Raw genomic sequence first — 25,552 nt, 5'->3', positions numbered from 1 at the left:
TTTCTGTGAATCTTTCCTAAAAACAATTTTCTTCTAAGTGTAGGCTCAAATCAGGACAAACTGCTATCCAAATATACTTGCAGGAAAGTATAATTAATTTAAACAACAGGTTGAAGTAGATATGACTTATACATCTTCATGGCAAAATCAAAATGACTTTCTTAACAGCTGGAGATTAGATTTTTCCTTCCTGTTTCTTCTCCTTCCAATAGCATTCAGACACCCTGCTGAGCTCAGATCACCTGGCTTTCTCAGGGTCACCAAGGAACGGTACAGTGGCATCATACTCATACTGTTCCAGATAGACATTTCATGCTAATGCTAAGGCCTGGCAGGAAGATGTTTATGGTAAAGTACAATAAATGAAGCCTAGTATTTTTTCTAGTCAGCAAAACACTTGCTTTGCTGTAACAGGGGATCTCTGGGCTAAGGCCATTCTGTGTAATCTTCCCCATAAGGTGTGGCAGAAAGGCAGGCAATGTAGGTCTGCGTGTTGAAGCTCAGGCTCTTCTCCACAGGAACAGGCTACCTTCCTGGTAGGCAGGGACCATGAGCCCATGTCTATAGGCACTGTGTCACACTATTTTCCAATTCTTCCTGTAATTACTATTAGGCTGGAGACTACTGGGCAAGAAATCCCAAAGATGCTACTATTACGTCCATTCACAGAATACAGTCTCCACTTCCGATCCCCCAGGTGTCCCTCTGGAAGCAGCAACTTTGATTTTGCAAACCCCGCGGGTCATAGGGATTTTGATCTTGTTCCTTCCATGTCCATTTTCTAATGACAGCAGGACTGTGGTCTCAGCCCACCCATACATTGGACAAGATCCCTTCACCCTGGCCCCAGCCCCTAGGTCTTTCCTCTTTATCTAGGGAGATTATTATGATGAAGGAAGAGAGGAATGAAATCTCCCAGACCCATTCACCTCTTATCCTTTTCGCAGCAGCATTTTACCTTTGTTCTGTAAGAAAAATAACAACAGGGTGTGTGGAATCTCATTTCCTAATTAACATTTTTGTCTTCGTGGCTAGAATAAATGGAGTTCTCTTTTGAAAATAAAACTTTCTTGGTCTTATCATACTCAGTCTAAGAAGAATATGCCTGCTCTTTGCCTGTCTTGAGACATACTTAAGGAGATCAATTCAGAATAGCTGGCTATCTCAAGAATAAAAGGAATATTCTTTGGGATTGGACCCCAAAGTTATTCCATTCCTTTCCATTGTCAACTCAGGTTTCTTCCTATCTGAAGTATCTGGTTACATTTCAGACAGAAAAAGAAAAAATAAATCTCCTAAACGTGATTTATCAACTTTCTTAAAATAGAATTAGAAGTGACTCCCAGATCAATGGGAAGACAGCAAAAATAAACAGCAATGAAATGATTTCAATAGCGACAATCTCATTAAGCTGCCCATTTCCAAATTTAGCCCTTAGGCAGTTTTTTTAATTAAAAAATATTTTTAACCTTGATTCTTATTGGCTATGTAAATCTGGGGGGCTTCTGATTTCTTGGAAGTTATTCTTTTTTCTTCTGTAGGTTTATGCTATCCTTTAACCACTTCAAAATAAATTAAAAGCTGGAAAGAGAGAAATTCAGCCAAGCTACATGAGCCTCCAATAACTAATGTGAATCTGACTTGTGTTATATAATTTCAAAATAGATGTTTCCTTGTGTCTAACTGGCCTTTTGAGGTCCACATTTGGTTGTTTAACTTAGTAGTCAAAGAAGTGCTATTTTTCAGATCACAGGACAAAAGAATAATTATAAAGCAGCATCACAACTTCTTTTTGTGAGTTAATGCTATGAAAGAAACTGTAGTCTCTTTCAGCCTTTTTTTAATTAATCAGTCTTTTGAGGCCAAATGGCTGGCCACCTGGCTTTAAAATACACTCTAGCTTTGAAAATATATTATGTTGGCTGAATCAAAATGGTGGCAGGTTACTTCTGGCTACTTTAGAAGACCAACTGGAAATGGCTTGCACTGAAAGCAAAAAAGCCAGAACCCATGGGAGAAGCCCTGCTCCAGGCACCGAGAAGACACCATCACCATTCTGGTGTACTCACAATCAGATGACCGGGTGTGAGCGTGAGAGTTTGTCAGTGAATATGTTGAGTGGATGAGGGCTGGGTCTGGAGACAAAACAGCTTCAAAGTTCAGGCAGGGAAGGCCCGGCTTGGCGCTGGATCCACCCGGCTGAGTAATCTCATTCTCCTCAGATGCCTTCTGGTTTTCAGCTGTCTTGGGTTTCTTCCTGAAAATAAACAAAGGGCCCTTTGAAGGAACTGACTGCATATTTGGGAAAAGGCATTTTTAGAATCTGTTAAAGATAACTTGATTTTTTTTTTCTGAGGGGGGATGGGAGGGAGTCCAGTATGTCCCTTGTTTTAAAACAAGCTGATTCTTGTTTTTTTTTCCCTCCAGTAATGGCCTAACTGGGAACACATGAAAGCATATGGGCCAAGCAAACAGCACCACATTTGGACTGTTGGCTGCATAAAAAGACCCTGTCCCAGAACTTTAGACAGCTTGAGCTACGTATGGCTGACATTATCCAAGAAAGCATCCTTTTTTTCCCCCTTAAGAGTTTTAACATGGTCTGGAAAAATACTAGTGGAGGTTTACCGTTCTAGCATTTGTCAGGAAGCTTAGAGACGGGCCCGTGGAGTAATGGGAGGAGCACTGGACTGGGAGTCAGGAGACTTGAGCTATGGTACTAGCTGTGCCTCTAACTTGCTTGTGGCCTTGGGCACCTCACTTCACCTCTCTGGGCTTCAGTTTCCTCATCTGTAAAAATAAAGGGTTTGGATTAGAAGGCCTTAAATGTTCCTTCCATTTTAAGTTTCTATTCATGGAACACAGTATGGAACATTCAAAATTTTGGCTGTTATTTAGATTTTATTTTAAATTAATACATTACTTGAAACTACAATCTAAAGTTTCAGGCCCAATAGATGAGGGGGTGGGGTGGAAGTTTTTGTTAAAGTAGTGAGTCAAAAGTGAAAAGAAGAGCTTAAATTCCATTCTAGTAGGTGATAAGGGAAGGGGTCACCAAGGGACCCTCTACTCCAATACTTTACCCATCCTAAGCTTAAGAGTCCCTTTGTTCTTTGATTTAGTGCATGATCCTGGAGTTTAGGAGTGTGATTGTGTGTTTGGGGTATGAAGTAAAGACGAGCGAAGGAAATTAGAAAGCAAATGATAGTAATTGCTCTTTTGGGTCAGGAATAGGAAGTAAAAGAGCTCAGCTAACGGTCAGCTCAGGTCTCCTCTCCCCAGAACAATGCAATTGGTACTAAATTAATATGTAGCTTATACTGAATGTACCCTAGACCCCAGCCAAACTGGATTATTAGTCATTCCCTGAACATTCCCCAAATTTTCTTGGCTCTATGCCTTTAATTTGTTGTAAGTAGATTTGTTTCCATGTTTCCCTTGTTTCTATGAGCGTGGCAATGGACTTGTTATACAGAATATTTTGAATTGAAATTTGTTGTACTGGGTAGTTAAATCTGCCCTCGCAGAATATGGTGTTATGATTAGCATGCTGTGTTTCTGGTCCAACAGGTTGTGAAATCAAATCTGCTTCTTTAGAGGGAGGGAGGCAGAGATAAAACGGTAAAGATTAGAATACAGGGGAGAGAGACTTTCAGACATATTTTCAGTATGGAGGAAGCCACATAGGATAAGCTACAAATTGCAATGCCTTACCAACTGTTTGTTCAATAGGTGACTTGGGACCACCCCCCAAATCCTAAGTGTTTACATGGGCTCCCAAGGAGCTGGTATTCGGGTTTTCCTAAACACAAAGCTCAAAGTATTCAAAGCCTGACTCATCTTTTCCATGGAAGCCAGTGCCTCCCCTTACATCCCTATTTCTATTAATGTTGTCACCAGGTTGAAGACCTCGGAGTCGTTATACATCTTCCTCTACCTGAATGCCAATTAGTAAACATGTCCTGACTATTATGCTTCCTTTGTATTTTTCACATCTATGTCTCCTTTCCATTTTCACTGCAATCACCTTAACACTTTTTATCTAGACTATTATTTACTAATTGGCTTTCGTTCCTCCTTCACTACATCTGAAATGACCTCATTAGCCCGACACTCAAGGTTAGTTCCATTTCTGCTTTAGCTTACCTCATGTACCCTATATATTGGCCATACTGGACTCTTAAATTTCCTGAATTTTCTCAGACGATTCTACATCCTTGGCTTTGCAGCATTGCTCAAGTTATTTCTCTTGGGTGGAAAGCCCTTCTCTTTATCTTTGCTTGTTGCAATCATACTTATCCTCCATACTTATTAAATATTGTCTCCATGTTGTAACTATCTTGATTTCTCTCTACCAGGTAGGATTTCTCTCTGTCTCTATCTCTGTCTCTTTCTCTCTCTGAAATCCCCAAACACTTAAAACTATTTTTTATTGTATTTTTTTGAAGATACATAGATCACAAAAAGAATGTTACATTAACAAATATTAAGAGGTTCCAATATACCCCCCCCCCACACACACTCCTCCCACATCAACAACCTCTGTCGTCATTGTGGCACTTTTCATTGCATTTGGTGACTACATTTTGGAGCACTGCTGCACCACATGGATTATGTGGGGGCATTTTCGGGACTTCGAGTTGTCCTAAATGATATTGCAGGGACAGATGCTGGACATTATATATCCTGCCATAACCCACTGAATGTCCTGGGGGAGAGTGTAAACAACAACGTAAACTATAACACAAACATTTTTTATTCCTCTTGTTTTACACACTAAATTTTGTTTCAAGATAATGGCTATTTATGTGCTTATCATGCCTATGAGACTGTAAGCCTTCTGAGGGCAAGGAAATGTCTTAGTTTTGTATTCCCTGTGTTCATCCATTTCTTCTTTTCCTCCAACATTCATTTATTCACTTATTCATTTCATAAATATTTATTATTTCCCTATAATGTGCCCACATGGAATAGAGAATAAAACAAACATGGTTCTAGCCCTGTCAGAGTTCAACATCTATTCTATACTTATAGACAGAGAAGCTTAGATAAAGCTGTCATTTAATATGTGTTTGTTGACTGAATAAAGGGAGCTGAAATTAAAAAGTATTTTGAGAATAATCATAATCTGAATCCCAATTCTACTTCCTTCTCTTTATGCAGCAGTTGACTGGCTGCTTTTCACTTGAATCCATAAAGGGCGTTTGATAAAAGTAGGACCATTTTGCTCACTGAAGTCAGGCTGGTACTTATGATTTATTTAAATATACACACTAAACACTAATGGCAGACATTATGTAACAGAAAAAAATATATGTTTGAGGCTTATCAAAGAAAGCATAGGTTAGTTTCAGACATGTGCTTCAGGAAACCAAGTAAGCTCTCTTTCAAACAGGGGTACCTGGCCAAACAACCATTACTATTTAATTTTTAATATTGTAAAAAGTATTGTTCATCATATAAATGCCCTTGCTTCCTTCCCGAGGTTTGATCCTGCGTCCTACCTGACATCTTGCACCATACCTTCCTGTTTGTTATCTGGAGGATCACTTTTGGAGAACATTCATAGCACAGAGGCATTAGAGCCATCTCTACAAACAGGAAATATTGAAAACCTTTTTGACACACCCCCTTGTTTATCTAATATCACTTCACTTGCCCTCCTACCACTGGGGTATTTCCCAACTCCAGAGATAACATACAACCAATCACTGTCTTTAGAAGTAATACATTTCCCACCTCACCATCTCTAATAGTTCTTTCGGAATCTTTTTCTGAAGCTGAGAAACACTAAAACATAGCACCAGTCTATGTCTAGACATACACAGGTGTGGTCATTTCAATCCCATTTTTTTACAGTTCATAGTTTGTTAAGAATTAAAGAGCAAACCCTGTTGTGATTAATTGAAAATACCTTCTTTGGTTGTATAAAAAGCGTTATGTAAACACGGCACATCTGAGGACAAGTCTCACCGAGGCTCTGTGGCTGCTGCACAGTATTCCCCAGAGCCTTTAGAGGGCAGCAGCATACTGGCTGACTCCGGGCGGCGCTTCGGAGAGGCAAACTCAGACCAGAACCTTCCCCCTGCTCACCATGCCAAAGGTTGCTTTGCCAAACTCTGGCCTCTCAGTCTCTTTCTTTCTTTTGATTTCTCCGATCTCTCTCCCTCTCCCTCCCTCCTTCCTTCTTTCTCTCTCTCTCTCTCTTTATACGTGTTAAAATTATTCACTCTGATGAAGTTGTTCCTCAACCGGAAAATGAAAGTTACAATGAAAAAAATTAATCAAGCCAACAACAAAGAAAGAAACCAGGGAAAAGGGGAAGGAAAGGGGGTTGGTGAGGGAGAAGGATTTAAGAACAAGAAAAGGGCAGATGTTTCGTAAATATATGCAAAGCAAAACTGGGTGTACTCTGAACACTTCCACAGAGAAACAGACCAATCATTGTGCGCTTCCTCCCGCACGCTTGTAGAACTCAGAATTCAAAAAAACAAAACAAAACAAAACAAAAACGTGGCCGCAGGCACCTGCCTTTCAACGGTTGGTTTTGACGTTCTGACAGAATATCTCCCAGTTGCCCCAAGAAAACAAATCATTTTTATCTTCCCACTGCAAACACTTCTGTTATGAGTGAAAGGCTGCTTTAAGAACTGGGAAGGCGTTTTGAGGTGACTGGCGGCTGAGTTAGCCAGCAGGACCTTCTGGTTTTTAACTCTCATTGTGCTGGCCCTGGCAACAAGTTTTGGGCTGAAACACAGCGGTAATGCTGTGGGTGATGTCGGCTTTTTCCTAACTAGACCAGATTGTATATGGAAAGAAATACGCATTAAAACATATTGATGTGATGGGAGGTATTAAGTATGTTAAACTCGTGGAAATTAACCAGATCAGTGGCATTTGATGTATATATTTCGTACTCCTTTGCACATATTGCACACATACAGTGATGGCAATGATTTCTGCAACATATGGAAAATAAATATTTTATCTGTGTGAGCTCTTATCAGTCTCCAGGGTCTGTTGAGAAGAAAGTGCTCTCTTCTATCTCTTTCTCCCAATTTTCTTTCTTCGTTGGGCTCCCACCCTCCTCTTTGGCACATTAGCATGCTTCCATTTATCAGCCTGGATGGGTAGGGGGGATGTAGTCAGAATCTCCTTTAGAAAAATAATCACTCAGTCACTGATCATTATAATTCAGTCCAGGATGCACCCTCCCTCCCTAGTCTTTTTGGAGTGGTAACCATTTCCCCTTTCCCCACCTCATATTTTAAGGAAAAGGCTTATGAGAGGACCTGAGGAGGGAGGGCTGGAGAGGCGGCACCCAACCACCCACAGGAAGGTTGGTAGCAGAACCGAGCTCCACCGTAGCTGTGTACCTAGGCAAAGCACTCTGCTTCTCTGAGCCTCAGTTTCCTTATCTGTAAACTGGGAATAATAATACCTATTCCTAGGGCTGTTGTGAGGATGAAAAGAGGTAATTCATGTGAAGCGGTAAGCATAGTGGGGGCACATGGTTAGTGCTCAGCAACAGTAGCTCTTTTCACTCAGAGCGGAGCTCTGTGGTTTTCATCAGTTCAGCTCTAGGAAGACTTTCTTCATTTTAGTAATCTTCCTAAAAGTATATAGGTGTGGGGAAGGGGCACATGGATTGTTACTGTAGCAAAGGCAGAATGAATGTGGGGATAAGCAATCTATTCTTCAATACACCGTTACTCTATTACCCTTCTGACACCTTTCTGTTCACTCATTTGTCATTGCTGTTGCGATACCAAGAACTCCTCTTGAAGTTGAGGATCTAGCAAGCAACACTTGGCTATTAGAAGCCGGTCAAGCCCAAGCACCATGATCTATTCATTGAAACCAACCTACAGCAGCACTCTTGCTTATCACGGTTTTTTACAGTTTATCCTTTCACGACTTGGTCTAATGTTTTCACATCAATGTAAGATGTTTTCCTGCTTAAACCATTTTATTCTCTCAGAGTTGGTTGTTTGTTTGTTTTTTCCCCCAAACTTTCCTGGCAGGGCTGATTTGTAATTTTTTTCAGTGTCTTTTTCCTTCACTGTATCAGCAGGATCCTAGCAAGAAACAGATGGCATACTCAAAGGTTTTAACTAAAGCGAGTTGAATGAAAAGACTGTATAGTGAGGTGCATACAGGTCAAGGGACCCTCAAGGGATGGTGAGACACCAGGGATTAGCACCAGTGGAAAGCTGCTAATCTCAGATTTAAGCTGATAAACTAAAGGAGGACGGGGAGGGAGTGGCGTTTTCTATGTTCACCCAGAATTGTACCTGGGAAGGGGGACAGGACTAATAAATAACCCTCCTGTCTACACACATTCGCCTATTGTTTGCTGGTGTCACCTTTTGGCAAAATTCAGAGAGAAACCAGAGGCCAAGAAAGCCTGGGTAATGTAGGAAAGAGAGGTTAGTCAAAGGAAAGGATGGAACTGGAGTGTTGGAGGGCAGGTGCTGAGACTAACCATCATACCTATTCTTTCCCTTCTCCATTTCTTCACCCTTTTATCAATCCCACTTTCTGAAAGCAGTCTAAAGACATAGCAGAATGTGTTGCTTCCTTGTATGTACTTTGTCTATTTGCCAAATTTCAGGTGGAGGAAAACTGAATATAAGCTCTGTGAGAACAGGAATTTTTGTCTGTTCTTTTCGTTGCCATATCCTTAGTATCTAGAAGAATATCTGGCACATAGTAAATGCTTGGTAAATTTTGGTTGACTGAATAAATAGACTCACCTCTGATATGCCAGGTCCTATAAATAATACATTATTTTGGTGGTGTGGAGGTGTGAAATCTAACACTCCCTCCTTTCCTGTTCACCCATAAGGCATGAGACCTGGTCCAGGACATTTTCAACCCACAGGAAGGGGCACGTTGTCATAATTAGTCCACATTTTTATACTGTATCCACCTTATTGATTTCTGTATCTTGCAAGTCTCTGTAAGTTTTTTTTTTAAGAGTTTTTAATTTTTATGTATATCTCTCCCCTTCCCCCTCCCCCATTGTCTGCTCTCTGTGTCCATTCGCTGTGTGTTTTTCTGTGTCTGCTTGCATTCTTGTCAGTGACACCGGGAATCTGTGTCTCTTGTTGTTGCGTCATCTTGCTGCGTCAGCTCTCCATGAGCGTGGTGCCACTCCTAGGTGGGCTGTGCTTTTTTTCGTGCGGGGAGTCTCTCCTTCTGGGGCGCATTCCTTGCATGTGGGGCTCCCCTATGCAGGGGACACCCCTGCATTGCACAGCATGTGCAGCAGCATTGCGCATGGGTCAGCTCGCCATATAGGTCAGGAGACCCTGGGTTTGAACCCTGGGCCTCCCATGTGGTAAGCGGATGCTCTATCAGTTGAACCACATCCACTTCTCTCTGTAAGTTTTATTATTTCCCTTTTATATATGAGGAATTTGAGTTTCTGGAAAGTAGAGGTGCTAGGATTATAAGCCTATATGTCCATTCTAGGGCCCATGAGAAGGGAAGGCAGTCACTGGCATCCTACATAGGTGAACTAATTCCTATGGCAGAAACAGATGCTCACTTTTGGGCTTCCCTGTGCTTTTTAGGAAACTTGAGGTCCTGATTTCTGGGTCTGTAACAGTGTTTTCTGCAGTGGAGGGAGAGAGGAGTAGAAGGACTTTTTTCTCCTCCCAAAGGCCAGAGAAACTTTGGAGCTAGACTCCATCCTAATACTGCTCTTCTATTTGCACCAGCATAGTTATTCTGTGATGAAAACTCAGAAAACTATCCAGATGTGGGCATTTCTAAGGCACTCCCTGCCCTTGAACTTAAGGATGAAGGAAGGTGTTATGTAAGTAAGTTCCCTGTGTGGGTATGGAATAAAGAAATTCTATTTTTGACCTTCAGTCATGTTTTTAGCCCACAACCCCTTGAACTTATGAGTACTAAAGAGGCTTCCAAAAGTTTGGATAACTCCCATGGTTCCCTGCTCCATTTTGGCCAGGAGGAACCATGTACCACCTATACTTCAGGTACCATCAATTATGATTCAGGTGACTGAAAACATGAAAAGGAAAAAGCAATGCAAAACAAAACAAAACCTCTGGCTTAATCCATTTGAGTTTGATTTATGCCAGAGGAGATAAAGAAACAGAAAATTCAAATGTGAAAATTCTACCTGAAGCCTAAAAGGGATGTTAGTCTCCCAGATTTAGCATTTTCCAGTAACAGAGATGTCTGTAAAACACCATCCCATTACTTTCTCTTACCATATAGGAAAACTTGTGACTATAACAACTAGAATGCATTTTTGTTTTAAAATTTAAAATTACATTATTTTGCATGCATGCCCTCTAAATAATTCAAATTTCTAGCTCTTCCAGTAAAAAAGAAGCATATATTCATTTGCTACTTTTAGCAATGTTTAATGAATGATATCAATTTTTTTATCAGTATTTTCTGGTAGGTATATCTCCTACTCCATCTTATTTTTGCATCCTTCCGTGCAAGGGCTGTACTTCTCCATAAATGCCTGGTATGCAGGGAACTAAACCAAAGACACAGAGTCATGCAGCCAGAGAGCAGAACAGAGCTGGACTGATGTGGCCTGGAGACGTGGCTGAAGGAATCCAGAGCCCCCAGTGGAGGGCCTTGGCTCCTGGAGTAGCAAGGAGACAGGTATGCAGGGCACAGTGAGGCACAGGAATGCAGCTCAGACAGCACGTGTGTAAGGGCCAGTCAAGCTGGCTCACAGATTTGACCAGGGTGGTATGAAATAACAAGTTGCAGGGAGATTAAGAGAAAGGAGGAGAGGCAAATGGTTGGGACACGAGCTGCCACCGCTTTAGGTAGCGGTGCAGATGACCAAGCAAAGCACCGGCAGTCCCGGCAAGGTGTGCTCAGATCCAGTTGGGCACGGCCATCCGGTGAGGAAGGAATGATGCTGCACAGGGCACGCTTCCCAGGCCAGAGACAAAGAACCACTGCGGGCGCCGCAGGTCTGAGCCTGGTTACCTAGCGGCATTCAATAGATGAAGCCGTCTAAAATTTCACCTGCTTTTACAATTGCATATGCGGGCCGTTTTTAATTAAACAAAGTGAACTCAGAAGCCTTTCGTTTGAAGCATAATGTACTCACAGTAGTTTCCAAATAAATGGTGTCACTCTTCAGGTAAATCACTCCAACGCTTGGGCCTAGTGAAGATGTTCATTGGGGCAGGGAACCGAGAGCGGCTGCATCTAGATCAGACAGAACAAAAACAAAAACAGAGCTGTTAGAGGAAAGGGTGGGGGTGAGCATGATTGTTTATGTGGATATAGACAGAACTGTGGGATTGGTGGACAGGCTGGCCCTGCACCTGTGCACCAGGGACTGGCCAGGCAAGGAAGGGAGAGAAGAGGGGGTGCCGGGCAGCCTCCATTTTCAGGGTCTTTCTGACTGCCTGAGATGTCACCTGCACCTGGTCAGTGCGGACGGAGCTGATGTTGTGCTTCTGAGGTAGAGGCTGAGTTGGGGGGTGAAGGTGAGGGGAGTGGGGACAGTGTCCTTAACCACAGGCGACTCAACTTTCCGTGCTCTCAATTTTTCATTGCTTCCTAAGCCTTCAGTTCCTCCCTATTCTTCAAATGCCCACCCACCTGGGCATGTTCCTGAGCATTTGCCTTTTCTCTGTTCTTCATTGCAAAGTCTCCCTTTCTTCCCACGTCCTCTAACTGCAAGGAGTTAAGGTTCCTGTACTGATTCGACTCTTGCTGGTCCAAGAGCCTCAAATCCAGTGGTCTTTTCCCAGGCCTTGTCCCTTTGGCCACATTGGGTCCCAATGACCACTTCATTTAAAATGGAATTCATTGCCTTCCTCTCAAAATCTGTTCCTTTTCCAGCCTTCCCATTTCCTGCTATTGGTACCACCTTCTTCTAGTTACTTGGGCCTACAATTAAGGGGTAATCTTTAATTCTTCCTTTTCTTTGGTTTCCCACATCCAATCAGCTGCTAAGTCCTGTGGTTTATACTGTGGCTGTGTTTCCTGAATCACTACCCTCTTTCTAGCCAAACCTCTATTTATCCCTTCACTCCCTACTGCCAGAACTCCTGTCAGAGCTTCCTGACTGGTTTCCCTGCCTCCAGTTTCTTTCTACCTCAAGCCCATCCTGCACACCAATTGCCACAATAATCTTTCTAAAGTGCCATTCCAAACATATCACTGCTTTGTTCAAAATCTCTTTGAACTAAATTCAAACTTCTTAGCTTGGTTTTCAAGGTCCCCCAAACATGGCTCAATCTGTTTCCATGCTTATCTCCACAGTTTAATCTTCACTCCAGCAAAATCCCCACTTTTCCTATCACGTACATGGAGTTTCCTCCCTTTTTCCAAGGTCTACTTGGTGAAAATCAGTAGCCTTTTTAAAGGCCATCTCAAAGTCCACCTCATCATGAAGCATTTCCCAAAGGGAAGAGCCCTTCTTGAATCAAGTACTTTTTGCACTACTCCCTGTGTATGTTCTATCCACTCTGATAATATTTCTGTAAACTGCACTCCCTCTTTATAAGTTCATTGAAGGCAGGGACAATTTTTAATATATATACATTATGGAATACAATTCCTTGCACATAAGTTTGTGCTTACCTGGTATTTGCTGAACCAAATTTCAAAGGAATAAAAAATTGTGCTCAGAGTCATGGAAACTGACTGACATGGAATTGGAAAGAGCTTAAAGCTCATCTACTCCAACCCCTTCATTTTTTTGGTGAGGAGATAAAGGGAACTGACTTGCTCAAGGCCACATCCATGTTAGTGGTTGAGCAAGGATAACTGATACAAAAGGTCAGAAATCTCTAAATATTCATCAACACTTGCCCAGCACCAAAGATACATCAGCAAAGACCAGAACAGAGAGAGATTGGTGTGTGAAGTCTGCAAGGATATACTGTGTTCCAAAAAATAAAAAATGTGTTTTGTGTATTCAAATAAATGAACTGAACTAATAAGTATCTCTTTAAAGTTAAAATATGTTTAAAAAGTGAGGGAGGGTTTATAGAACAAAGAAGCGAGCTTTTCTAGCATTACCAGCAGGAATGATTGTGATAATATTGCAAATACAGCTGGGGTGATAAAGTCAGGCTGAAAACCAGAATGAAGAAATTTCCCATGCTTTGCAGAGGCTATCAGTTTACCTGGAAGTTCTTGGTGAGAACATACTATAGCAATTTTGTGGTTAAATTCACTACCTTATAGAAAGATAGGCTATTGACAATCTTGTTATTATGATACAGTAACACTTCCTTTTCCACCTAGTTTTGCCCAGTATTCATCTTCTAGGTTTGTTTAACATTTTACTTATTTTTATTTCCTTATATTACTAATTCACTTGAAGAACTGAGTAGATAACTGTCCATGAGTATGTTCTGTCTTTCTTATTCTCCTCTTGTGGTAGAAGAAACATTAACTGTTTAATCTCCTCTCTAGCCTAATCCTCAAAAATAATCATTTGGTCTCACCTGAAGAAGAATAGGCCAGCAAAACATGTTCTGGAGATAGCAGTGTTTACCCAGACTCTTCCAGGGGACCTCAGTAGCTTTACTTGGCCAGAGGAGCTCAGCTCTTAAATGTTGCCCTACAGAACCTCAAGACTTAAGTTGCTTCTGCCATGTGAGTGCTTTACTCACCGGGGGAAAAATTTGTTACTATCAATCAATTCATTTTGGCTAGTATGGTGGAGCCATGCTATGCACTGAGGCATCCATTAGATAGCAATACCCAGCAGCCACATAAACAGCAAACCGAGCTCAAGAGTTTCTCATTGTTCTTACTAAACCATATATCATGGCACAGGTGTCAACAACACTTCACTAGACGGAGATTCCTTTTTGTTCCCCCCTCTGCCATTAAATTAAAGCAATAAAGGAAATCTCTGATCGATACATCTAGTACCTTGCAATGAAAAATCACATGGAAACATACAAATCCATTGTGTAATTAGATAAACGTACATTATAAATATATGTAGCATTTCATTTAGGGTGTGCATTTGATAATTAAATGTAATGTAATTGTTCTTTAATCAAACCCTTCTTTCCCAGTCCCACACCTTGCTGCTATGCTCTTATCATTTTTGGCAAACTGCTACCTACCCTGTTCTTCTAATTTTCTCTTTTGCTTTAGCACACACCTGAAGGTCTATTAATCAGAACTACTCCATTTGGTCTGTTTTATTGCTTAAAATCTGTTACACACTGAAAAAGACTCGATGAAAATGGCTTTGTTGGGTTTCCTATTTATTGTCTTTTAATGACTTCAATTCCACTACCCATGACCCAGTTTGTAAGTCAAAGACAATTTTGAGGGGCTTCTGGTGCCACAAAATCTCCCCAGAATGTGGAAATCCTGATTCCCTCTGCCTCTTACATCATCACTGTAATAAAGAGGCTGCTCTTGGAACCCAGCTGGCAAGGTTCTTGATGATGTCAGAGGCAGAACAGCTGGCAGGTCACTTCTCTTCTGGCTTGTTTCATTGTTGATGTCTCTGCAGATCTGTCTTGGAAGCCCATAAAGAGCAGAGCCATTATGTAACACAATGCCACATAGCACTCTGATGGAACTTTCTGTGGGGGTCTCATTACAGTACAGCCTTTCCTATTCTTTGGTGAAATCACACCAGCTCATTCCAAAATTATGGAGGGCGCCCTCAGGACTAAAGCTTAAAAAAAGATAGTGAAAATATTAGCTACCATTTGTTGGATGCTTAAATTTTGTCACGATTGCACCATGCATTTTTATATGTAAATATGTTATAATTTAATGTTCACAGTAATGCCAGAAGTAGGTATTCATAGCTCTACAATTTGCAGATGAGGAAAACAGACTCAGAGAGGTCAAGTAACCAGTCCAAATTAGAAAGCTAGTGAACGGTGAGGCCAGACTTTAAACCCAGACCTTCTGGCTCTAATTCTGTGCTCTTTGCAACTGCTCAAACACATATGGACACATTTCTAACTGTGATCTCAGCAAAGGAGGACACTTATTCTCTTTCCATGGTGGTTCAGAGCCACTGGGAGAGATGTGGGAGCACAGACTTTAGGCAAAGGAATTCTTTCAGAAACTATCAATAAGTACAGTTCCTTCCTACCTCCTTTCTAAAGGGTCTTCTTACGAGTCACCCAGGGGACTTGTTAAAATGTAGTTTCTGATTCAGCATGTCTCTCGGGTGGGGTCTGAGAGTCTGCATTTCTAACAAGGCTCCAGGTGAGACTGACACCTGGGCTGGGGACCACAGGTCTTATGTTTGATACTCTCCTTCCCATCAAGGGCTGTTTTCAAAGGAGTAGTTCAAGCCGAGTAACAGCCAACAGCTCACACGGCATGGCTGGCTGCTAATTCTGGCCAGTGTGTCAGGCCATCAGGCAACTGGCAGAATTAAAGGAGCTTCGAGCACAGACACATTTCTAGATCCCTCAGGGCTTCCTCCCAATCCCTACCCTTTTGTCTCTAACATGCAAAGTTCCTACTTTTTACATTATTGTTATTTTTAACAATAATTATCTGGTAATAATTCAAACAGCACCTTTCCTCTGAGAAATTCAATGAGCTTTACTAACCTTAATTGTCTAACAGCAATTCCCAGGTGTAGATAAAGCTGTCTCAAAGATCACAGTAAATTTAAAATTGTTCCACTTCCCTCCTTTCTTCATCCCAAATGTAGTAGTGAATTAGTGGTGAGGGGTTACTAATTGGCAAAGACCCATTCTGTCATCATTTGAGGCACAGGAAAATAAAGGAAAGGAAAACCAAGGAAATAATCAGCAGAGAGGTGGTTGTGGGGAACAGAATGTTGGTGCAAGAAAGAGGGAGTGTTAAAAGGGGTAAGAGTAAGAAAAGAAAATAAATCAGAGCACTAGCTGGGTGACCTTGGATGAGTCATTCAGCCTCTGGGGAGCTCAGTTTTTCCATCTGCAAGAGGAGGAGGTAGATACTATGATTTTTAAGGTCTCTTAAAACTCTAACAGTCCCCTGAGAAGAAAGATGTTGGGATTTACTTAAGTTGCTCATCAACCTGTTAAACCATTAAAAATGTTAAAGAAATCTATTTGACTTTTAACTTTTTAACTAATTACCTGAAATGAGTTCCCAAGTCTGTATTACTAATCTCTGTTCTCTGGAAACTGGTGAGAAAACCATTTAATGACTAAGGCACTAAAGGCATCATGGCCAAAAAATGTAACCTTCAGAACCCCTATCTTCACCGTGCTGATGCTTTAAAAAGTGTTTTACTTTTTAAAAAAGTTAGCTTGTTAATTAACTTCTAGTTAATACCCATATCCAGAAGAAATACCTCTGTTGACTCGAAGACCCCTGGGATGGCCTTGTCAACAGAAGGTGGAATCATAGTCCCACTGTTTGTCACATTAAATCTATGTTAATTTTCTCCATAGAGACCTCTTTGACAATTCACAAACTGTTAATGTGAGTTACACATCCCAGGAGCCTTAACATTATCAGTTACAACTGATTCTTATTTTTTTAAATAGGAGCTCTTTAGGATCAGGTGATAAAAATTTATATGTTGATCATGATGGTTTTCTGGCTTTAATGAGTACCTGATGATGGGAACCCTTCCTCCAAGTCAGCTGGAATATTCCTGCGCAGAAAGCCCACCACAGATTCTGCTATAATGTTATATGTTAAGAGGATTCCAACATGACCATGATTTATGGTGCAGCAGGTTATCTGGTGTTACGTAAACGTTTTCCACACTTGGCCCCTTGTACAGAGCATGTTTTCTGGCATAATTGTTATAGTTTTGTGACTAAATGGAAAAACAGGTGCCAAGAAATATCAAAAAGGCATTTACCTCAGATGATGCACTCTGTCACTCCAAAGTGAACAATCGCTTCCCTTTTCTCACACCTAGTATCTCAGCAATAGTTATGGCTACCATTAATTTAATGCTTATCGCATAGCAGATATCGTGCGTGGAACTTTGCATACAAAGTTATTTAACTTTCCTTCTTACAACCATATTTTGAAGGTGGGAATTATATCCCCACTTTACAGATGAAGAAACTGACATTTAGGAAAGGTAAAGTAATTTGCCAGGGGTCCTGAAACCAGAGGGTGGCAAAGCAGGGAAGGGTTTCAAGGTCATATTTTAACCGCAACTGTATAGAGCTTAACTTTCACCTAGCTCTCAATCACCAAACCACTGATCTCCTTCATATCTTGATCCTTTTCATTTGCAATACTCATAATAGGCTTATGCTAGATTCTCCATTTATTGTTCTCTAATGCCTTCTGGAACTTACTTTTCACCTACTTCAAAACCTTCCACACTTGAGTTTTGTTTTCCTTCTCTAATTTAATTGATACTTAAATCCAAAAATCCATGTCTACTTCTTTTCAATAGCCTTCACCACCACCACTCTTCTTCAGTTAGATCTTAGTCCTCATCATTATTCCAGTTTACTCCACTAATTAAGAACTCATATTTGACCTTAAGTGTTCCAACTCTAGTCTGTGACCTAAACTTCCTTAATGTTTAAGGAACCTACTCTTTTCTCCTGGTCCATTAACAGGACCCCGCTGGCTTAACTGGGTAATTTTGTCCAGTCTGACCTCACCCAATGATAAACCATTTCAACACCGTTCTTAATATCCCTCTGGATTTCTTTGTTTCCACGACCTTCTATGTAGACATTCTCTGGCATGCCTTTTCTGACATTGTTCAACCACGATCCATATCACCACTGGCATTCCCTCCCACTCCTAGTACAACCCCTGCAAACCACGCCATCGGAATCTTCACTCCTGCCCAGTTTTCAAGTGCAAGACTATGGTAATTTTTCTTAATATGTTCTACTTTTCTCAAGATCCATTCTCCATTTTTTTTTTTTCAGTTGATGATTGTGACAGTTTGAGATTATTTATGATTTTCAAAAAAGGAAAAAAAGATTATGTTTGTAAACTGGTCTGTTCCTCTGAGTATGAAAGCCTTTGATTATATTAAATTCAAAGGTTTTAAGTTTACTTGATTAAATCAATTTAGGGTTTTGATTCTGCCATGTCAGCAGGGCATGACTTGGTTGAGTCCCCGCCCCCCTTGGTGGGCTGATATAAGTGAATACTCACTCAAGGAGACACATGGAAGAGGAAAGAACTTGATCATTTCAGTCCTGCCATGGACAAAGGAGAAGGCTTAAACAGCAAAAGCCCCAGGAAGAGAGATGAACCATTTCCCTGATAGTTTGCAGCCGAAGAGAACAGTGCAGCTGAGTAGCTGAGAAGGCCTGAGAGACCAGACAGAGATCATGCACCAACTTGCTTCAACAAGATGCAACTGACTTTGGTGAGAAAGAGACCTCGAGTTACTCTTTAGGGTCTTTAACTATAGGCTTTTACCCCCAAATAAATACCTTTTATAAAAGCCAACAGATTTATGGTACTGTGCATTAGCCTCCCTTTGGCTGGCTAATACAATGATCTTGTGTCCTTTAGTAAAAGGAGCTAGGCCATCCAGCATGGTACATTCATTGGCTCTCATCTCTTTCTCAGACATCTGTGAATTTTCAGTATTTTGTTTTACTCAAAATGTATCTATAACTTTTCCCCACACTCCCTCCCTTCTTAGAGGTTATCCTCTGCTTCTTACCTTTATCCTTCCTTTTGTTTCCATCAATGATACCTTCTTCTTTTCTTTAGTTGATGGTATATCCATTCCTAATACTACTAGATTAATCATCACAAAATACTGTTTTGCTCTGCCTGCAAGTCCTGCTCTTCATTACCCTTACATGTGGCACATCTCAAAGTGAGCCTTATAGACCTCTAGAACTGAAAGTTCTCAAAAATAAAGTTTCTTAGTCAAATAAATACAGGACATTGAATATTATATGTCCTCTTGCAAACTTACAGTATACATAACATTAAAGGTGCTGAAGACTCCATCGTTATTAAAAACTATTGGATTACAAAGCCCCCCCCCACCCCCACCCCCCTTCGTGGAACACAACTTCATAATATACTTAGGGTAACGTCGTTTTACTGAATTTCCCCTAGTTCCAAACCAGCTTGGGAATGTAAGTTCACTGAATCTATACCAACTAAGTCGTCTCAGATTTCCTTTTCATCAATATCCCATTCGTTTCGTCAGTTTGCTCACAGGGTATCAGAAAGACTAAGCATATTTATATCTCTGTGTCCCTGAACACACTTGGTACTGGAATGCCTTTATCACTTCTTTCTTATCTAGGCCTTTCCTCTTCTTAAAGGCCTAAATTAAAACTTGTACCCCTTATGAAACTTCTCTTTGTGAAACTGCCTTGGCCCATAATGACCTCTGCCATTCACTTACCACTTGAATGGTTACAGTTTAATTTCTGTTTTCTATAAGCTTGGTGAGAATGTAAATCATCTAAGGCATGAACCTCATTTTATCCATTATATAGTGTAACCCTTTGGGCATGGTAAGTGCTTACTGGTTATGCTATTGGTTACCCACAGAAATTGATAATGTTAGGACATGATAGGTCAAAACTTGGTTTCTGTACCTATTGAGACAGTTTATTTTTTATTTTTTAAGATTTATTTTTAATTTATTTCTCTCCCCTTCCCCCTCCCCCAGTTGTCTGCTCTCTGTGTCCATTCGCTGTGTGTTCTTCTGTGACCGCTTCTATCCTTATCAGCAGCACCGGGAATCTGTGTTTCTTTTTGTTGCGTCATCTTGTTATGTCAGCTCTCCGTGTATGCGGTGCCATTCCTGGGCAGGTTGTACTTTCTTTCGTGCTGGGCGGCTCTCCTTACGGGGCACGCTCCTTGCACGTGGGGCTCCCCTACGCAGGGGACACCCCTGCGTGGCAGGGCACTCCTTGCGCGCATCAGCACTGCGCATGGGCCAGCTCCACACGGGTCAAGGAGGCCCCGGGGTTTGAACCTCAGACCTCCCATGTGGTAGGTGGACGCCCTAACCACTGGGCCAAGTCCGCTTCCCTAGACAGTTTAGTATGTTAACAGCCCAGTTGGAATTTACCACCACCTTATTAAGAAAAGCAGCCACCCACCATCACTGTTATCATCGCCGCAAAGGTTAGACCTAGGAGAGAAAAGGCAGTTCTATTCTTAAGTAAGAATCTGAAATGGGTTACAGAGGGGTGGATGCAGCTTCTTTTTCTTTAATACCAAAATGGAAAGAAGGGGGGAAAAATTGAGGAACATCAAAGAACTCATGAAAAGGACCATTGGAATAAATATCTCTGTTCAGATGATGAAATTACCATTCATGGTCATGAAATTGTTATAACTTAGTAGAACAGAAAAGGCATTTTCCCACACAAGGAATCAGGACCAGTCTTGTGCAAGGGTCCATTGCCTCTCACACTGCCTGGTGTACAGAATATGTAGCAATCGCTTGTGGAATGTCGAAGGACTGAACATACTACTACATTCCAGTCATATTTCAACAAGCTCTTTGGGTCAGTCTGGGGATGCAGCACATTGGGAAAGTCAAGGCAGCTTTGGCAGCCACACAGCACAACACGCAACTCCCAAACAATGAACTCTATCTTTTCCATAAAGTTCTTTTATGCTATACTACATTAATGAACAGAACAGGTTGCCTCAGTCTTGTGTATAATAAGTAGGTATTAGGGATTTTAAATTTTTCAGATTAAATAGTATCTGAAGTTGGGACTTAATAGATTCTCTAACAGTGAGTTTATAGTGAGGTTGGGACTAGAAATTGGGTCTCTTGATCACTAGTCAAGGGAGTTTTATTATGTAAGAGAAATGAGTTCAGCTTACTTCCTTAAAACTGTAGCAACAAATGCTTTCATGTTCCAGCAGAAGAGAAAATGCCTATCATTTAAGTACAATCTACAAAGTACTTTGCTACCTCCCTGGATAAAAAGTGGTATACAAACAAAAGATGTAGTTAAAAACTATTATATAAACGAGAATGTTTAAAATAGGTCATTGTACCATGTAATATGAAAATAGCAGGATAATGGTAAAAATATTATAAATTCTGCATCAGTTTTTAGTTAAAATTCCTAACAGTGTATTAGAGAATTGATTATTAGTAATTAATAATACATGTTTTAAAACTAGAATTTTTATTGGGTGTGTGAAGCTAAATGGTTTAGATATTTTTCTGCCATATCTCTACTTAGAGTTGACTTTCTGGACAATTTATACATTTGAGAGTGAAAAATGAAGGATGGCCTGCCTGTTAGGTGCCTAATAGGCCACTAGGGGAAGAGTGCCGTTTCCTGAGAGTCATGGGCAGTTTCTGCTATAAAGTATCATGGTTTCCTCCTTGGTGGTAAAATTTTCTTTTACGTAGTAGATGAAGACTGAAATCTCTTCATCTCTTTCCTGGATGTCACCCTTTGTAGAGAGAGGGCTATTCTTTACATTGATTTAGACAGATTACAGGTTAGCTAGTACTTTCACAGACACTCCCTAAAAATGAGTTCTCCCATCATGAGATACATAGATGAGAAGACTGAGGCTCAGGGAGGTTAAGCCACCCAGCTAATGAGCAGTAGTGCTTAGTCTAAAGCCAAGGTCTTTTGGCAGAAAATCCATCCCTCCACCAAATGCCACGGCCGCCAACAAGCTTTGTAGCAAATCAGAGCAGCAGAGCACTAGCTGAAGACTCAGAAGATCTACCTGGTTTTTTCTGGAGCAGATAAGAAGTAGCTGTGGGATGGTCAAGTCACTTAACTTTTCTGAGCCTCATTTTACTTATTTGTGAAATCACAGGTGAGGCATTCGCAAATGGTAAAATACCTTCCAGCTGTAAAATTTCCCACCTGTAAAGTGGTATTGATAATAATGTGTGCTTTGCCTATCTCAAAAAGGTGTGAGGATAAAATAAGCTGAAGCATGTGGAGGTGCTCTGCATACTGCAAAGTGTTGAATCAATGTCGTTTCCAAGACTGCCTACTGGAGGAACCAGGAAAGGGTCCAGTGTGTGTGTGTGTGTGTGTGTGAGTGAGGGAGTAGAGCTGACAGCCAGTCCAGTTCCATTCAGGTTTTGGGAGAAGCTGTGATGAAGTGCCAGCACCAGCTCAAATCCCACTCCACCCTCTCCTCTGCCAGCACGCAGCAGAGCATCACTTGAGGAAAGTTCCTTGAGTGGGCGAGCCAAACACTCATGTTCCAACCTTTCTGAATAGAAGCCACAGAGAAGTCTGAGCCACAGTGCTGGGACAATCCCTTTTCCTCCAGATGTGCCTGAAACCCAGGGGAGAGCCTGGGGAGGGTGTACAGAGGGCTGGAGGGGGCTCAGACATCACTGCTCCGAGGCCCAGCTTTCCCGTGCATGCAGCTCCAGCCCACATGAGTTCACCTGGCAGCCCCAGGAGACAGAAAAGATCTAGAATTAGAAGGAGCCTCCTCTCCTGATACCCTAAGTGCTCTGATTGAAAGACGGAGGGTATCAGGAGAATGGCTCTACGGAGTCGGCATTGATTTCTGCAGCCTTTGTCTGCGTCTGGTTTCTGTCTCATTTGGAGGTGGTTACTGTTACTACAAGCAGCATGAATCATGTCTCTGTTAAAAAACAGAGCTTCAATTGTCTTACATAACCCCTGGTAACTGAACGTCTAATAATAGCAAGCCATTTCCAGGTAGGGAATCTGTCTACCTCCCAGACACACACACACGCGCGCACACACACACACACTCTACTTCCAATGCTTCACTGTAGAGTGAGACAGTCAGAGAGGAGGCAGCGGGAGAATGAGGAACAGCAGAGTTAAGTTTGTTTGCATTTTAAAATATATTGAATAACTCTGCATCACAGGGCCTGACGACCAAGGTGTTTAACTGCACTAGATTAAGACACTGTAGGAAACATGCATTCTTTTCAAACTATTTGAAATGGCAAGACCCTCCCAACACACCAGACAGACAGCTTCTCTAGCACTCCACTACGGAAAAAAACCCTCAAAACCTCAAAGATGGAAGGTGAGTTTAACTGGATTAGCTACTAGCTTGCAATAGCTAGGCTTAATTCGAAAAGGACTTTTTCTCCTTTCCTTTTTACTTGACCAGAGTTGATATTCAAGGGTTCTTGGCCACAGACACTGCATAAAGTTCCAGAAAGTGAAAAACAACTGAAAATAGGCTGTTGTGTCCCACTATGCAGGATACAGAATGTTTGGCATAATTATCTGAGCCACTTTTTTGGGAGGAGAGAACTGTATATGTGGACTAGAACTTTTCCCATGAGCATATTCTCTGGCTATAATATATGATGAGGTCTTTTCATACACGATCCCCATTCAGTGACTTATGTGATGGCCAAAAAGCAAAATAGTGGAACAGGCAGAAAAATTATTTAAAAATTATGAGTGTAAGTTTTCCTTTCAAACATTCATTTGGTTGAGAAAAAGAAATGTTGGGAGGAGTGGGGGGTCCTGAAAAGCAAATTCAAAAATTTATGAGGAAAATCTATAGAAATGTGGGGGATCTTTTAACCAACTCTTTATTCTGAATGATAAAATAAATTGTTACATGTATAGTGCTTTGAACAAAAAAAAGTTTGTGAGGAAAATAAACAACATAACTTTATAACATAAATGTCTCCACTTCCTCACTGTCTCATTCTGCCCATCCTAAGAAAAATCACTGCAGGTCGTATTTTTTGAGTGTGAATTCCCAGGAGCCAAGTTGCTCTAGATATCATGTAAATCAGACTGGGGGAGGACTTTGTGGAAAATTATAGACTGAGGCTACATCCTGCCACTCATCTGGGCTAGAACCACAGAAGGAAAGCTTTCTTCTGTTTTGATTGTTCAGTAATGTGTGGAACAGTGGTCTTGACTAGTTCAAACCAAAGAATGTCCTAGGCACTGAGGACCAGCACCTGAGCTACTGTGCATGCTCTTCAGTTGTTTAGGGATATAAAAAGGCATATGGAGGATTTGGCTCAACTGATAGAGCATCGCCTACCATATGGGAGGTCCAGGGTTCAAACCCAGGGCCTCCTTACCTGTGTGGTGAGCTGGTCCACATGCTGACGCGTGTGAGGAGTGCCATGCCATGCAGGGATGTCCCTGCATAGGGGAGCCCCATGTGCAAGGAGTGCGCCCTGCAAGGAGAGCACCCCGCGCAAAAAAAGTGCAGCCTGCCCAGGAGTGGCGCTGCACACACGGAGAACTGATGCAGCAAGATGACGCAACAAGATGAGACACAGATTCCCGGTGCTGCTGACAGGGATGCAAGCGGACATAGAAGAACACACAGCGAATGGACACAGAGAGCAGACAGACAATGGTGGGGGGTGGAGGAAGGGGAGAGAAATAAATAAAAAAATCTTAAAAAAAAAAAAGGCCTATGGAGATGGCTATATGTGAGAATGCTCCCTCAAAATAGTATTTACCTGCCTATTTCCTTTCAGAATGCTCTCCCAATTCATGAGCAGAAGAGTTTTGAACAGAAGAAGGAAAGAGGAGAAATAATTTTAAAAAACAAAAGAGGGAGGAAGAAGAAGGAAAAATACTAAGGTTCCACAAACCCTATATGCAAATCTGCTTGGCATTGGTAACAAAGCTTCTACAACTGCCCTCTGGTGGTCTTTGCTAAGGACCATAGGGGTGTGACTTCTTAAGGAAATGAGTTCTAGATTTTTCTCACAAATATTCAAATGCAAAACAGTAGGAATCTTGACAACTAAATCACCGACGACGTAACAACAGAACCACAGTGGCAGAATGCAGCCGTTGGGGCTAGATTCTTCTGCTTATTTCATGTGCTTTGTGAATTAAATTGTTCTTAGAGTTGGTATCTAGTGGACTAAATGTTTTAATAAGCCACGAGATGCCATCGTTTTAGTCACAAAAGGTTTTTCCCTTTACTTACCATGAATATATTGCAAAATGGTTCCTCATTGTGGAAGAGCTCTTGGCCTCAAAAACACCCCAAAAATCAAAAACCAAAAAAAAAACAGGCCTCTTCTATGTATCTGTGAAACCATTATTCTTACCTGAAAATTTGGGTCACTATTCAGTCAGCTCCTGCAGAGTGGTGTGTGTGGCACCTGAACAAGGACTTGTTGGGCCAGACCCATTTAAATTGTAAGTATGAATTATTATATTACTTTGCACTGCAATAAGAGAGTATTTCTTGATTTTTGCTGACAAGTTGATCATAATAACCATATGTGGTGTAACAAGTCACACGACATAGTATCAGAAGTTTGGAGTCAATATTTTCAAGGGAAGTGGACTTGGCCCAGTGGTTAGGTTGTTCGCCTACCACATGGGAGGTCTGCGGTTCAAACCCCGGGCCTCCTTGACCTGTGTGGAGCTGGCCCATGCGCGGTGCTGATGCATGCAAGGAGTGCCGTACCACACAGGGGTGTTCCCTGGAGTGCTGGAGTGCCATACCACACAGGGGTGTCCCCACGTAGGGGAGCCCCATGTGCAGGGAGCGTGCCCTGTGGGGAGAGCCGCCCAGCACGAAAGAAAATTCAGCCTGCCCAGGAATGGCGCTGTACACATGGAGAGCTGACACAACAAGATGACGCAACAAAAAGAAACACAGATTCCTGTGCTGTTGACAACAACAGAAGCGGACAAAGAAG

At 41.6% G+C, this 25,552-nt stretch overlaps 1 protein-coding gene across 50 annotated transcripts in view; it reads right to left on the bottom strand.

Moving 5' to 3' along the window:
* ZBTB20 (zinc finger and BTB domain containing 20) overlaps positions 1-25,552 on the bottom strand; it is a 900,898-nt gene that overhangs the window by 63,736 nt on the left and 811,610 nt on the right. For 25 of the 50 annotated variants that reach the window (XM_071214781.1, XM_071214782.1, XM_012518423.4 and 22 more), the window contains 3 exons: positions 11,111-11,211; positions 2,629-2,790; positions 2,070-2,257 (listed from right to left, as the gene is read on the bottom strand). In XM_071214781.1, the coding sequence (XP_071070882.1) occupies positions 2,070-2,257; positions 2,629-2,639 (199 nt within the window). In that variant the 5' untranslated portion in view covers positions 2,640-2,790; positions 11,111-11,211. The remainder of the gene's footprint in view (positions 1-2,069; positions 2,258-2,628; positions 2,791-11,110; positions 11,212-25,552) is intronic. The other 25 variants (XM_071214788.1, XM_071214799.1, XM_071214789.1 and 22 more) reach the window with 1 other exon arrangement.

Source organism: Dasypus novemcinctus, chromosome 4, assembly GCF_030445035.2.
Source record: "Dasypus novemcinctus isolate mDasNov1 chromosome 4, mDasNov1.1.hap2, whole genome shotgun sequence".
NCBI lineage: Eukaryota > Metazoa > Chordata > Mammalia > Cingulata > Dasypodidae > Dasypus > Dasypus novemcinctus.
The sequence above is the reverse complement of the archived record's forward strand: the minus strand, read 5'-3'. Positions and strand labels throughout refer to the sequence as shown.